The 12699-nt window shown below is 45.8% G+C and overlaps 2 protein-coding genes across 10 annotated transcripts; one reads left to right on the top strand and one right to left on the bottom strand.

Annotated features, from left to right (window-relative positions):
- Positions 1 to 408: 408 nt before the first annotated feature.
- RAD9B (RAD9 checkpoint clamp component B) lies at positions 409 to 8312 on the bottom strand. 9 transcript variants are annotated; one of them, XM_085592756.1, is made up of 11 exons: positions 7627 to 7672; positions 6976 to 7046; positions 5996 to 6145; positions 5645 to 5759; positions 4975 to 5074; positions 4764 to 4870; positions 2908 to 3014; positions 2397 to 2461; positions 1800 to 1922; positions 1358 to 1505; positions 409 to 978 (listed from the first exon to the last, which is right to left on the bottom strand). In XM_085592756.1, exons 1-11 carry the CDS (start codon positions 7658 to 7660, stop codon positions 847 to 849), a joined length of 1152 nt encoding a protein of 383 aa, XP_085448882.1. In that variant the 5' UTR covers positions 7661 to 7672; the 3' UTR covers positions 409 to 846. The 9 variants fall into 9 exon arrangements, with proteins under 9 accessions (XP_085448882.1, XP_085448881.1, XP_085448880.1 ...); XM_085592755.1 differs by having other exon boundaries at positions 1253 to 1505; XM_085592754.1 differs by lacking the exon at positions 7627 to 7672 and adding an exon at positions 8193 to 8312 and having other exon boundaries at positions 409 to 1505; positions 6978 to 7046.
- Positions 8313 to 8438: 126 nt separating this feature from the next.
- Positions 8439 to 12627, top strand: VPS29 (VPS29 retromer complex component). Its single transcript, XM_021544624.4, has 4 exons — positions 8439 to 8487; positions 10619 to 10810; positions 10976 to 11211; positions 11545 to 12627. Exons 1-4 carry the CDS (start codon positions 8485 to 8487, stop codon positions 11660 to 11662), a joined length of 549 nt encoding a protein of 182 aa, XP_021400299.1. The 5' UTR covers positions 8439 to 8484; the 3' UTR covers positions 11663 to 12627.
- Positions 12628 to 12699: the final 72 nt, after the last annotated feature.

A 12699-nucleotide genomic window follows, 5' to 3' on the forward strand; every position in this document is an offset into this window, starting at 1 on the left:
ACCCAAGAGGCAATTATGTGAATTTCATGTCTGAGGTATAACTTATGCAGGAATAGTTCTGTAAATACATTTAAATAAATTGTAAAGATATTTAATAAATATAGTATTTATACTAAAATGTGTTTCTTAAACTCAAGTTGCCTACAAACCCTCTGTTTGTTCATGTGGGGACGTGGTTGGTGGCACAGAGGGACCAGCCAGGGGCCAGGCTGTCACTGTGACCTCCCTGCACTGCTCTCAGATCCTCACCTGAGTGACACCCAATGCCTTCTGCAGCAGTCTGGCAGACAGATAGGGATCCTTTAATTACCTGGGAATTTCAGTGTTGTATCCCAGTGTGACATTGGAAATACTGCACTGCCCCTGGTGTTGTAGGAGAGACACGGGGAAGACAAAGAATAATGCAAGTCTGAAACACAAACCTTTATTTTTTAAAATGCATTTTGCGACAGCTTTGGTTTTCAGTTAAAGGCTGGTTCTAGAGTCTGTAAAAACCTGAATTCTCCTGCAGCTGGGCTGGGTTTGGCTGTGACAGAGGGCATGGTTGGGTTATTTTTCCAGCACCCTTAACCAGAACAGCGGCTTCATTTGCCTGATGTGGTAACAGAGTTTGAATTCAAACTGAGCCCCTGTTCTGAGAGCAGAACCCCCCCCCCAGCAGTTCCTGCAGAACACACAAACCTCAACGGAGTTAATCGTGACCTAAATCTGTGCCATTCCAAGAGCACTGGCAGTTCCAGAACGTTCTGTGCTGCTGGGTCGCAGCACCAGTGACAAAGGCTGGGCCTGCCCTGCCCTCCCTCCTGGGCACTCCCCACTGTCTGTCCTTGGACCCCAAGCCCTGCACTACAGAACTGGGGAGCTCTGCAAGGCACCCGAGTCCTCCTCAGTGTCACTGGCTGTCACCAAGCTCTGGAAGGTGTCACCAATGGCCTCCTTCTCCTTGTAAGAGACAGCTCCAAAGAATAAGGAGTGGAACTGGAAAATGCAATATTTGTACAGGTAAGAAGCTGTGATACAGAATTTGGGCATTAATTATTTGTGAAGCTTTTACCACTTTACGATCTTTCTCAGCCAGCAGCATTTCCCAGTGAAACCCACCTGCCCCCAGGAGTGTTCCCAGCAGCGCTGGGGTTTTCCAGCTATGCTGCTGGGACAGCTGATCCCACTGGAACCCCCAGAGCACGTGGGGGTGCTCAGCCAAACAGCAGCTGTGGGGTTCCACTGCTGGCACCATGGGGAGTTCCCTCACCTTGGCATAAGGAGCCTCTGTGGCCTCTCCGCCCACTGCCTCTGCCGTGGCTGCTCCTGCTCTGCCTGGCACATCCCTCTCCATGCCTCTGGGAATATTTTTTACCTCTTGTTTTGCCAAAGCACTCTGGGGTTTTGCAGGGTCCATGTTTGGAGTGTTTCCCTTCTGCTGTGGCTTTTTGGAAGCAGCTGTGGCTGCGTTGCTGGTTCCATCCATGGAGGCCTGGTCAGATTTATCCATGCCAGTCCTTGAGCTGGATTGGACAGAGTAGGGCAGGTTAGTAGCTGTCTTTGTGTTTCATTGGAATATCCTTATTTTCTGTTTGTAAAAAGATTACAGCTAATGGGGAGACTCAGCATCTTCCCTCCTGCTGCACCCAGACCCTGAGGAGATGGGAAAGCAGCAGCTTGTACAGAACATTCTCTCTTCCACCCCCTTATTGCGGTTGTGCTGCTGAGATGTTCCTGAACCTCTGTAGTTCAGTTTTCCTGTGAAAACCTGAGTTTTTCACTCTCTTAAGGCTACCTGCCCCCTCAGCCCCCATTACCTGTCCCAGGGCCGTGGGCAGCAGGCAGGCTCTGGGGAAGCTGCCTCCTTCTCAGCCTCACACAAGGTAGCCAGGATAAAGCTGGCCTCCAGCAGCAGGTCCTCAATGCTGAAAGCAATGGGTCTAAACACAAGTAATGAGACCAAACAGCACAGGGAATTAACAGATACTGTGATTCCATCTATGGAATTAAAAAGCACCCCCTCTGAAAAGCTGAAAATCTGTATTTGCTACTGAGGAATGAGAGAGGGGCTCCTGTTACAGATCTCACTGCTCCAATCAGCAAATGCTGTGCAGTGTCAAGAGTCAAATGATAGCATTAAATATCTAATTGTTAAAATTCTGTTTATTCAGAAAACATAATGGCTCTTTAAAGTGCTAAATAAATAAATCATTGCCTGCAGGGGACTGAGAGTCTCAGGTGTCATGGTAATTTATACACCTGGAGCTCGTGCCACGCCTGGGTTCAGTGTTTATATGGAATTACAGATCCAGGCTGCAGGTTAGAAATGGCTTTGCGTTTGAAGTGAGAATCTGCCCTGATCTGCAGTTCCGTGGTGACTGCAGGGCCCCAGCCAGGGCAGGTCCCACACGTACTTCCCACATCTGTCGAAGTGGATGGACACGGGAACGCTCGTGGCTTCAGAAAACGCCAGCAGGCCCTGCAGAGAAGGGTGGGGGTGAAGTGCTTGTTAAACCCAAACACTGATATTGGAATATAAGTTTATCCCAGCTGCTGTTAACTGGCAAAAAGAGGAGAAAAGTCTGCTGCTTCTAAGAATAATTTCTGTCCTTCCCTGCCAGAGCTTTGCCAGAGGAGGTTCTGCATGGAGAACTTCCCTGGTCACGATGCTTTCCCTGGGGCAGCTGTGCTGTGTCTGTCCAGCACAGAAACCTCATCTCTGTTTCAGAAGTGTTTTATTTGCCTTCACAGGATCCTGGGGTTTAAAGCTAAGCCTCAGCCAGGTGGTGAAACCCTGCTGCTGTCAGGAGGGCTGGTGGGGCACCAACCCAGGGCCATTCCACAGGGACCATCCTGTGTTGTCCTGGCCCAGTCAGGCAAATTAATGGGAAATAGGTTTTCTTCCCAGACAAATTCTTACTTTACCCTCAATTCTTTAAGGCAAAATGTCACTTCAGAATCTACTCCGACTTGAAAGTAGTCAAATTCCTCTGGGCTGAGCTGTATCTCAGTAAGCATTGTCCTTGAAAAGTCTGTTTGGGATAACAACAAAGTCAGGGACTCACAGCAGTGAAGTTTGAACTCAACAAAGCTGTGATTGTAACCCTGAGGTTTTTACACAAGCATTCTTTGAACAAATAGTTGTGGTTTTATAGTAGTCAAAAGTAATAAATATTTAGCTTATATGCATACTAGAAGTAAAATCGTCAATTTATTTGCATTGTGTAGATTTGAATGGATTTCAACAGAACCTATTCCATGTTCTGCAGTGTGATCTAACCTAACACCTGCTGCTGTTCTTGCAGATCTGCTTCTTCCACAGGCATCCATCACAAATAATATTCCCAGCTGCCTATTGTTGCATGGATGGGAAGCCCAAAATGAAGCGTGACTTGAAGAGCTTAATCAAAATTACTGCCAATCACCAGAGCACAATGGAGGTGGACAGAGGCTCTTTGTTTTAAATTACAATCTTTTCCTGACACAGGAAAGTGGCAACAGGAAATTGGCTGTTCAGTTTCAGGTATTCAGTTTTTTTGCTACCATGAGATTACTCCGTGGCTCTCAATGGGTGTGTGAAGAGAAAGTGAGAGGGCGATTTCCTGGCGTGTGACAGTCCCGGAGAGCTCAGAGAAACTCCCCAGCCAGGCCAGGCTGCTGAGGAAGTGCTCCAGGCTATTCCCACTCTTCCCTTTCTCTGCTCTCTGCTTTATCTCCCAGAGTTCAAACAGGCTCCTGTAAGAAGCTCCGTGTGGCTGTGGCAGGGGGTGTTTGTCACACACCTGCAGCTGTGGCCCAGCAGGGGTGAGCAGAGGGTTTGACTCCAGTGGAACCCCCAGGCCATGGCAGGGGAGGCGTTCAAAGCACAGAGGTGCTGCAGGCAGGGAGATTCACCAGAGCACAGCACCTCTCTGCCCCACTCCCTTCCCTCACTGAGCCCTCGGTAGCTCTACAATTGTAGCTTTTTTCACTTTTTTTCTTACAATAGTCCTGGTAAGTGAATGTTTCTAAAGTCACCAAATGTGTAATTCAAAATGCAATCTCTATTCTCAGGCATTTCTGCCCTGTTTTGCTCCAGCCAGTTTCTGCCACCTGATCCTTCTCTTAAGCCTGTTCTCAGCCCAGTTCCCAGCTCTGGGCTCTTCCCAGGTCATTCTCCTCAGCTTTAGTCACAACAAGTATGGAAAGCATCTCTTTATTATATGATACACAAGAACCTCTACTTCAAAACCACAATTACATCTTCAAAATTAGTTTGAGTCACACCCCAAGAATCCCCAGCTCATTTTCTACCTCCTGGAGATGTGACCATGGCATAACAGTGCAGGGCTTGCTGACACTCTGTGCTGTCCTTAGACTAAAATACACTCTCTAATGATATCAATTCTATAATTGTGGTGTTCAGATTTAAAGAGTTCTTTTTAAAACATAAAATTATCCCCTTTTTCCTGGCAGTTGCCAGGCTGCTGCTCTTGCAGCACGGTAATTACCTCTTTCAAAGCCTACAGCAAGTGGCATAATTTATTTCAATTGGCTGCTCAGTCTGAGATCTGCCACTGACACCAGGAAGATGTTTCAATTTATTTAAATTTATTTAATTTATTAAAACCAGCGGGTGGCAGCACGAGTTTAAATCTCTCTCTATAATGTTCTGTTAAAAATGTCATTCGGCCATAAAATTCATCCCACATTTATGTCGTGACAATTATTATTCCTGGAGTTCACCTCAAAAACAAAAAGTTAAAAGCCCAAGTATTGGTTCACGTTTTGAATTTCCTTACCAGTGTCTTCCTCAGTGTAACTCTTGAAACAAACTTTCATTGGAGTTACTGACAAGGTTATTTCTTCCTGACTGGTTGGGAAGTGGATCATCACATCAGCCAGCAGCCTATAAAATGTCATTCAACACTAAAATATTTCTATCTATGACTATTGAGCATTTGTTACATTAGAAAGTAAAACTAAAAAAAAAAAAAATTCTGTGTTTTTTACCTGTAGTGGACTTTAAGAATGTTTGGACACATGTGCTTTGCAAAAACAGCCTGCAAGGGATCACACTCCTGAAATGTCAGGTTATAGGTTTTTACAACACCTGAGTATGAAGGGAATGAAACAAAATCAGTTCTTGGCTGTAATTTTAGTTTAGTTTTTTTTTTTTTTTAATATTTATTGTTCAATAGAGGAAGTAACCAATTGACTTAGTCCAGCTATATGGAAATAACACCACAAGCAGGAAAAGGAGTCCACGTGCCATCTTAGCCTCCCTCCATCCCATTAGCTGTGCTGGACAGCATCTGAGTTTTTTAAGGATCCCCAAGAAATAAACCAACAAATGCTCGGCGTGAAATAACCTCAGAAATTAACTGGTAAAATAACATAAATGGGAGTGGAATGCAGAACACAAACCCTACAGATCTCTGCCCTTCTGTCTGCAGACCTAATTCAATGTATTATCCTAAATCAGTAACCCCAGCTGGATTATTGATAATACAAACCACTGCCTGCAGCACAGCTCAGCTCTGTGGGGGGAGATGATGTTTACTCAGGAATTTTGCAAAGACTGATGCTGATGAACATTCCCAGTCCTGCTGGGCTGAGGATGACAGACCTGTGTTGATAATGACATTAATTGTTGTGGTTCTAAACTGCCCTGTGCCCTTACCGTGCCTGCAGAGCAGCTGAAAGGTGATGTGGTGCTCACTGGGGCTGGTGGAGATGCTGCATTTCTCTACATTCCTTTCCAGCACATTCACACATCTAAACACAGGGAGAACTGACTGGAAAAAAAAAATAAAATCCAAAAAATCAGTGCAGAGGTTACTCCCTGAGCAGGTTTGCAATAAATATAATTTCCCTGGGTTTCTACCCTGGTTTATCTCAAGCTGCTGCTCTTAAGGCTTCCCCAAACTGCTCTGGGGACACTGGGAGAGCCCAGGCTGATCCTCACCCATGATAATTGCAGCTGGAAATTGGGTTAATTTGCTGCTGTGTGTAACAACTCGCTAAAATGTACCTTAATTATCAATTTACAGGGGAGGGATAACTGCTTCTCCTTCTGGCAGGGCTGGGACACAGCTGTCCAGCAGTAATGCTGGAAAAACATGGATGAGAAGAACACACATGCATATGCTGACCTCGAGGAATTCACTGATCTTAAGGCAAGCTGGAAATGGAATCACAGAGTCATTAGGGTTGGAAAAGACCTCCAACATCACTGAATCCAACCACTGAGGGAACAGAAGTAAAACAATTTATTAACTCAAAACTTGAACCCTTTAAAAAGAGCCTCCGGTGGGCTTCAGTGCCACCAGCAAACCTGGAAATTTACATCTCAAAATGATTTAAAAAATTTAAATATATATTTTTATCTGATAGTATTTTAAAAATAAAAATAATTGAGTTACCCAAACACCCAGAGCTCAGCTTGTGTTTGAGACATTTGAGGAACAGATGAGCAAAGACACCACTCACACCCCAAAAATTCTCCAGGTATAAAACCAAATATCTCCCCTTGTGATTTTCCATCCTCCCAGTGAGCCAAGGAGAGCTGATCACTTTTAACTAAGAAACCTCTGGAGAAAACGCTAATTCTGCTGGAAATGGTGTTTGATTAATCAGAGGCATTAATGGATGTGTTTTTCCTGTTGAGTCACAACAGTACAAAACATGTTGTTTTTAGAGGCAGCTCCTGTGTGGTACAAAACTCAAACCTTGTGACCTGTGACAAAAGAACTGAACCTCGTGACATTAATCCAGATGTCCTGGACAATTAAAAAATCAAAGGATCTCGGGGCAGAGTAAGAATGAAATCTTCCATTATGCAATCTGTATAATTAAAATCACAGAAAATATGGCATTTGTCCATATTGAAAGTGGAGGGAGCTGAGAATGTGATGGACTGAAAGGTACCTGTACAAAACCACAATATCCAGTAGTATAAATACTGGGCTTATAATAAAGATTCTTAAATTAGAATAGATAAACTTCACTTACACCTTTTTCTACGGGGTCAAACCAAAATTCATCACTAATCCGTGCTATGGCATGTATTGCTCTTCCAAACACTGCCAGGGAAAGAAAACACTGCAATATGCATTCCAAATTAAAATAAAAAGGTGGTACCGCACCTTCTCCAGAGTAATCCAAGAGGAAGCATTACAAATTTGTTATACATTTAAAAGAAAATGGATGGTGCAAACTGTTACTTTTTAATTAAAATTTTAATCATCCGAACCCTCAAAGTTTTGGACAGCTGCCTCTGATGAGGCACCTCGGGTGTCGCGCGTCCCTTTGCAGCACCTGGAGTTAACCACAAATTAAATCGATCAGACACAACTCTACCGCGGGGGCTAGAAATGGCATTTAGCAGACGGAAAGCTTGAGAACAAGGAGAGATGGAACGCTAAGGACGCAGCGGAGCCCAGCAGAGGCTTTCCCCACAGAGCGGCGCGGCCGGAGCCGAGCTGGGCCCGTGGCGGCGCCCGGGGGGAGCGGAGCCGGGCCACGGCGTCTGCCGGGGGTGTCCGCACACCCTGCACGCCCGAACCCTGCCGCGTTCCCGGTGTCCCGCACCGATCCCGCCCGTGCCGGGTGCCGTGTTCCCGGTGTCCCGCACCGATCCCGCCCGTGCCGCGCTCCCGGTACCTCGGAGCTGCGCGCCCCCGATCACGCACTTCATGGCCGCCCCCCCACTCCCCTCACGGCCGCGGAGGGCGGGAAGCGCCGCGGGGCGGGGCCCCGGATGAGGGGTTTGTGTGGGATTACTGCGGAATTATGGAATTCCTGCGGAATTGGGGATTGAATTACGGAACTGGGGGTTGTCCCGAGTTACCCGCAGGGATCTTCAGCCCAACCCCCTGGCCCTGCACAGACACCCCAACAATCCCAGGCTGTCCCTGAGAGCTTTGTCCAAGCGCTCCTGGAGCTCTGGCAGCCTCGGGGCCGTGCCCATTCCCTGGGCAGCCTGGGCAGTGCCCAGAACCTTCCCTGATCTCCAGCCTAAACCCCCCTTGCACAGCTCCAGCCGTTCCCTGGGTCCTGTCCCTGTCCCAGAGCAGAGATCGGAGCTGCCCTGGCACCACCAGCTCAGGGACAGAGCCAGGAAACGCCCCCGACCCTAAAGAAGGGCCGAACATGGCACTGATTAGCACGGGAAGCAAGAGAACCATTACCTGTGGAATACTAATTAATAAGACACCTATGTAACTTACAGCCAACGGACACCAATTCTTTTGTTTCCTAAAATGCGTAAATAGTAAAAATAATTGATAGTTGGGGTGCCTGGTTTGTGGGAGACCACGGAGCTTGCTCAACTCTGAAATAAATTATCACACTCTCTGTGGTCGTTATCGCTCGTTTCGCGGACAATTCTCGTTTCTCGCTATAAGAACGCAGCCAGCGGAGCGCGGCCCGGCCGCGCTCGGAGCTTGTTGTCCCTTCGCGGGCGCCGTAGCGGGGGCGGCGCCGGGCGGGTTCCGTGAGGGCCGGAGCGGAGCGGGCGCGATGGTGAGAGCGGGGCACCCTCCCGGGATTCCCGGGATTCCCGGGCACACCGGGACCCCCGGCACGGCCACGGCAGCCGGGCCCGAGCCGGCCGGGCTGGGGGAGAGCGGGCGGGAGGGCGGTGCCCAGCTGAGGCGAGGCGCCCGGGCGGGTGAGGGCCGGGCCGCGGCTGCAGGAGCTCCGTTTAGAATTTGTATTAATTTTGTCGTGATCGCATTAATTTTTTGGAAAAAAAAAATTATTTAACGCTTCTTTCATAACATCGACAATTCATTAATTATTATTTGCCCGTTCATTTGGCTGTGTTTTCTCTTCTGTTGCTTCCTCTCGTTTAACATTGATCATGTTCCGCCCTGTTTCTCATCCCCTGCAATCAACTCCTTCATTCCAATCAGGCTGGGCACAGAGTAAGTCACTCCTTGGCTCTAACACCCGTGGTAAGGGCTCGTTCGTGTTCCTCCGTGTCACTGCCAGGTGGCTCAGGTGAATTCAGGGGCTGCTGGCCGACCCAGATCACCCCCAAAAATCCAGGTGTTTTATCATTTTTCACCACTGCTTTAAGCTCTAGATGCCTGTGGTGGTTAAACCCTGGGGTGCTGCTCGTTGGGTTTGCTTACTGCAGCTTGCCGAGCTTCTCTGTAATGAATGGGAGCTGAAATGTGGATTTTGGGGAAGTGTGGGGCTGGCATTTTGTCAGCAGAGGGGATGTCTGTGCTGAGAGCACACACTGCTGCCTCGCTGGGCTGTGTGAGTGGCAGGATAATTTTATTAAACATCAAATACATCACTGGTACTGCACATTTAAGTCCCTTAGGGAGCAGTTAGACAATCTGTCTTTTGACATTTATTAATCCAAATCACTGTTACTCACTTGTTACTCTTCAAAGACCATCATAAATGTCTTTTTTTTTTTCCTCTCCTGGTTTCATTTTGTATTGGTCACTCATTGATTAAAAAGCTTTTTTATTGCATTACCAATACTTTCAACCATCTGTCTCCAGATGGGTTTGATGGTGGCACTGAGATGTTCTTAATCTAAAAAAAAGCCCTAAACCAATCAAAAATACTATCCAAGCTCCCTCTGCCTTCTTGAGGAGTGTTATCTGGAGGTAACTGCATGGCCTAAAAACCCATGAGGAAAAATAAATCTTTAAAAACACAATTTTCTAGCCTAGTTATATTTGTTCCTAGAAGTAAATCTGGGCTGTGTCCTTTACAAACACATTTGAGGGTGTCATTTTAGGAACTGCCTCACTCACGTGAAGTAGAAGATAAAAATCTCTTTAATTTGGGGCCATTCTTTGAGTTCTTAGGGCTGTCTCCAGATCCAGAGTTTTCCCAGAGCAGTGCAGTAACATTCCCTGCTTTATAAAGCTTCTCATGCCCTTTTTGCACAATTAATTTGCCCTGTGTTGCTTGCCTTGTTGCTTTATTTGCAGATTTAAAGCCTGTGCTGTTAAGCCATGGCCTTGCATCATCTCAATCCTTAATTTTGAAGCCCCCCACTACATTTTTATTCTGGCATCTGAAACTATAAACGTACACAAGTGGTGACAGGAGCACTGTGCAGTGACCTGGTTGGCTTCTTTTTTGTATTTTGTTATTATTTTTTAGCCTTATTCAGTTTTTTCAGTGGTTTCTACCATGAAAACTCTGAACACTCTGTCTTCTGGTCAGCTATTAACGCATATTACAAATTTGCCGCTTTTTAAAAATATTTTGGGTTTTTTTTTAAAGTAAGGGGAGAGAAGCTTGGATGAAGAATTTTTTTTAAGAGGAGTGGCTGCAGTTTAGCCAGGTCTGTGTGCGAAATGTGTTAGAAAAAAACAGTGGGGTGGTTTATGGTAACTGCCAAATTTGTGTAAAACACATCAGGTAACACAACAGGAATGTGTCACCTCGCACTGCTGGCTTGCAGCAGGAAACCACAAACAATTTTACAGACCTGTGTTTGTACAGCCCCCTCAGCTCACAGCCTGGCAAAGCCCCGTGGAACAGAATCCCATCACCACTCCATCCTTACTGCAGCAGCTTTGGGTGCCAGTGCCGAGCTGTGGCACTGCAGGGGACACTGCAGAGGACACTGCAGGGCTGGCTGTCCCTAACCCCTGTCTGTCCCCTCTCTCCCCTGAAGTTGGTGCTGGTGCTGGGCGACCTCCACATCCCCCATCGCTGCAACAGCCTCCCGGCCAAGTTCAAAAAGCTGCTGGTGCCTGGCAAGATCCAACACATCCTGTGCACAGGGAACCTCTGCACCAAGGACACCTATGACTACCTCAAGACCCTGGCTGGGGATGTCCATGTTGTCAGAGGGGACTTTGATGAGGTAGTGTCTGGTTTTTTTGGGGTATCTTTTACGTTTTTTACATTTGGAGTTCGTTCAAGTAAAAGTGGTGGAATGAGTTCCTCAGTTCTCCCCTTCTGGGTGTTGCAATAGGGTTGGGTTTAAATATAAATCTATCTAATCTGGGTTTATTTTCTTTATTTTTAGAACCTGAATTATCCTGAGCAGAAAGTTGTGACTGTTGGACAGTTCAAAATTGGGCTGATTCATGGCCATCAGGTGATCCCCTGGGGTGACATGGCCAGCCTGGCACTGCTCCAGAGGCAGTTTGATGTGGACATCCTCATTTCGGGACACACACACAAATTTGAGGCATTTGAACACGAAAATAAATTCTATATCAACCCAGGATCAGCTACAGGAGCCTACCATGCCTTAGAGAAGTAAGTGAATATTGGGGGGATTTTTTTGGCTTGGTTTTTTTTTTGGTTTTTTTTTTTGTTTGTTTGTTTTGTTTTTGTAACAAAACTGACTACAAACTCTTTAAGGGTTAATATTTAAATATCAGGGAGAGGATAGTTAGAGTTGTATAACTTACACAGCTGTACTTGCTCAGTCTCCTGGACTGAAACATGAAATGCTCACAGCCTCAGATCTCATGTGCTGTACTTATAGAATTAATTCCCATTTTTCTTGAAGTGATTTCTGCTGAATAGGGGCAAAACACTAAGGGGGTTGTAGACACAATCACTATGAATTTTTTCCTCTCTTTCCAGCAACATCATTCCTTCATTTGTGCTGATGGACATCCAGGCTTCTACAGTAGTTACATATGTCTATCAACTAATTGGAGATGATGTGAAGGTAGAAAGAATCGAGTACAAGAAATCCTAAAAAATGTTTTTGCTTGTCTGGTATTTTTACCATCTCCTTCTGAACTGCAAGTTCCAAAACTTGATTGCTCGTTTACAGCCCTGCACTGTTGCTAACAGCTTAACAATGTAACTTCTTGTCATGAATTTAAACAACCTTGTGTTTGCTTTTCTCTGTATGATTTGTAAAATATTCCATTAAGATAACTGTCTAAATACTATTCCTTAATAGTAATGTAATAAACTCCTTGTAATAAACTACACTTCATAGAAAAGCTGAGCTTGGTGAGGTGTTGTTGGGGAAGAATGCAGCAGTTGTGGTGGTTTAGTGTTCCCTTCTAAGGGATGTTTGTAGAGGCTTTGAACAGAGATTGAGGGTTCTGGGACCAGGCTGATATTTAATTGTCTCAATTTAACATTCTCAGCTAAGTTCAAGGGGTAAAATGGCTTGACAGGCTCTGAAAGGATTATAATTACCTCGTAATTTCACTGTAGAAAGTTTGAGTCTTTCTCTGATGAAAGCACTTCCAAATCTCCATGTGCTTTCATGACTGATGATCACATTAAATCCATAACCAGTGAGGAGAGCCTTTCCTTTATTTGTGGCTCACATCTGACACTCCATTTTTTGTGCTCTTTGCTCCATGCACAGAAGCTCTCAGTGATGTAATTCCAGGTGACTCTTAAAGCTGCTGAAGATAAATGTGGCTTGTTCAAGGAACAGCACCTTGTGGCTCCTCTGTTCCCACAGCTGCAGGGACCTGAATGTATTTAACAGCTCCCCTTTCTCACAACTGCTGTAACTTTCCAACAAAACAGATTTTTATCTTTTGTCTCCCACAACAGAATGTTTAGGATGGGGGGCAGTTTCCTTGGCCTTTGGATTATGACTTTTCCATCAGCTGGAACCCTTCTTTCTGTGTCATGAGCTGACTAAATTACTCATTTCTATTCAAAATAAACCTGCTTTGCTCTGGAAAAAAGACATTTCAGGCTGGTGTCTCAAGAACCTCTGGCTAATTGCACTTCATGCAGTCAGAGCAAAGCTGAAAAGAAAAT

This window comes from Lonchura striata, chromosome 15 (assembly GCF_050655825.1).
Source record: "Lonchura striata isolate lonStrDom1 chromosome 15, ASM5065582v1, whole genome shotgun sequence".
NCBI classification, from domain to species: Eukaryota; Metazoa; Chordata; class Aves; order Passeriformes; family Estrildidae; genus Lonchura; species Lonchura striata.

Excerpts from the sequence above, each read along its gene's own strand:
- RAD9B (XM_077787248.2), bottom strand. The coding sequence starts at position 7,660 with ATGAAGTGCGTGATCGGGGGCGCGCAGCTCCGAG. Across the intron at positions 5,075-5,644 it reads TCAGCTGCTCTGCAGGCACG|GTGTTGTAAAAACCTATAAC; the intron begins GTAAGGGCACAG and ends CTTCATACTCAG. Across the intron at positions 3,015-4,763 it reads TTACACTGAGGAAGACACTG|ACTTTTCAAGGACAATGCTT; the intron begins GTAAGGAAATTC and ends TATCCCAAACAG.
- VPS29 (XM_021544624.4), top strand. Across the intron at positions 10,811-10,975 it reads TCAGAGGGGACTTTGATGAG|AACCTGAATTATCCTGAGCA; the intron begins GTAGTGTCTGGT and ends CTTTATTTTTAG. Across the intron at positions 11,212-11,544 it reads GCCTACCATGCCTTAGAGAA|CAACATCATTCCTTCATTTG; the intron begins GTAAGTGAATAT and ends CTCTCTTTCCAG.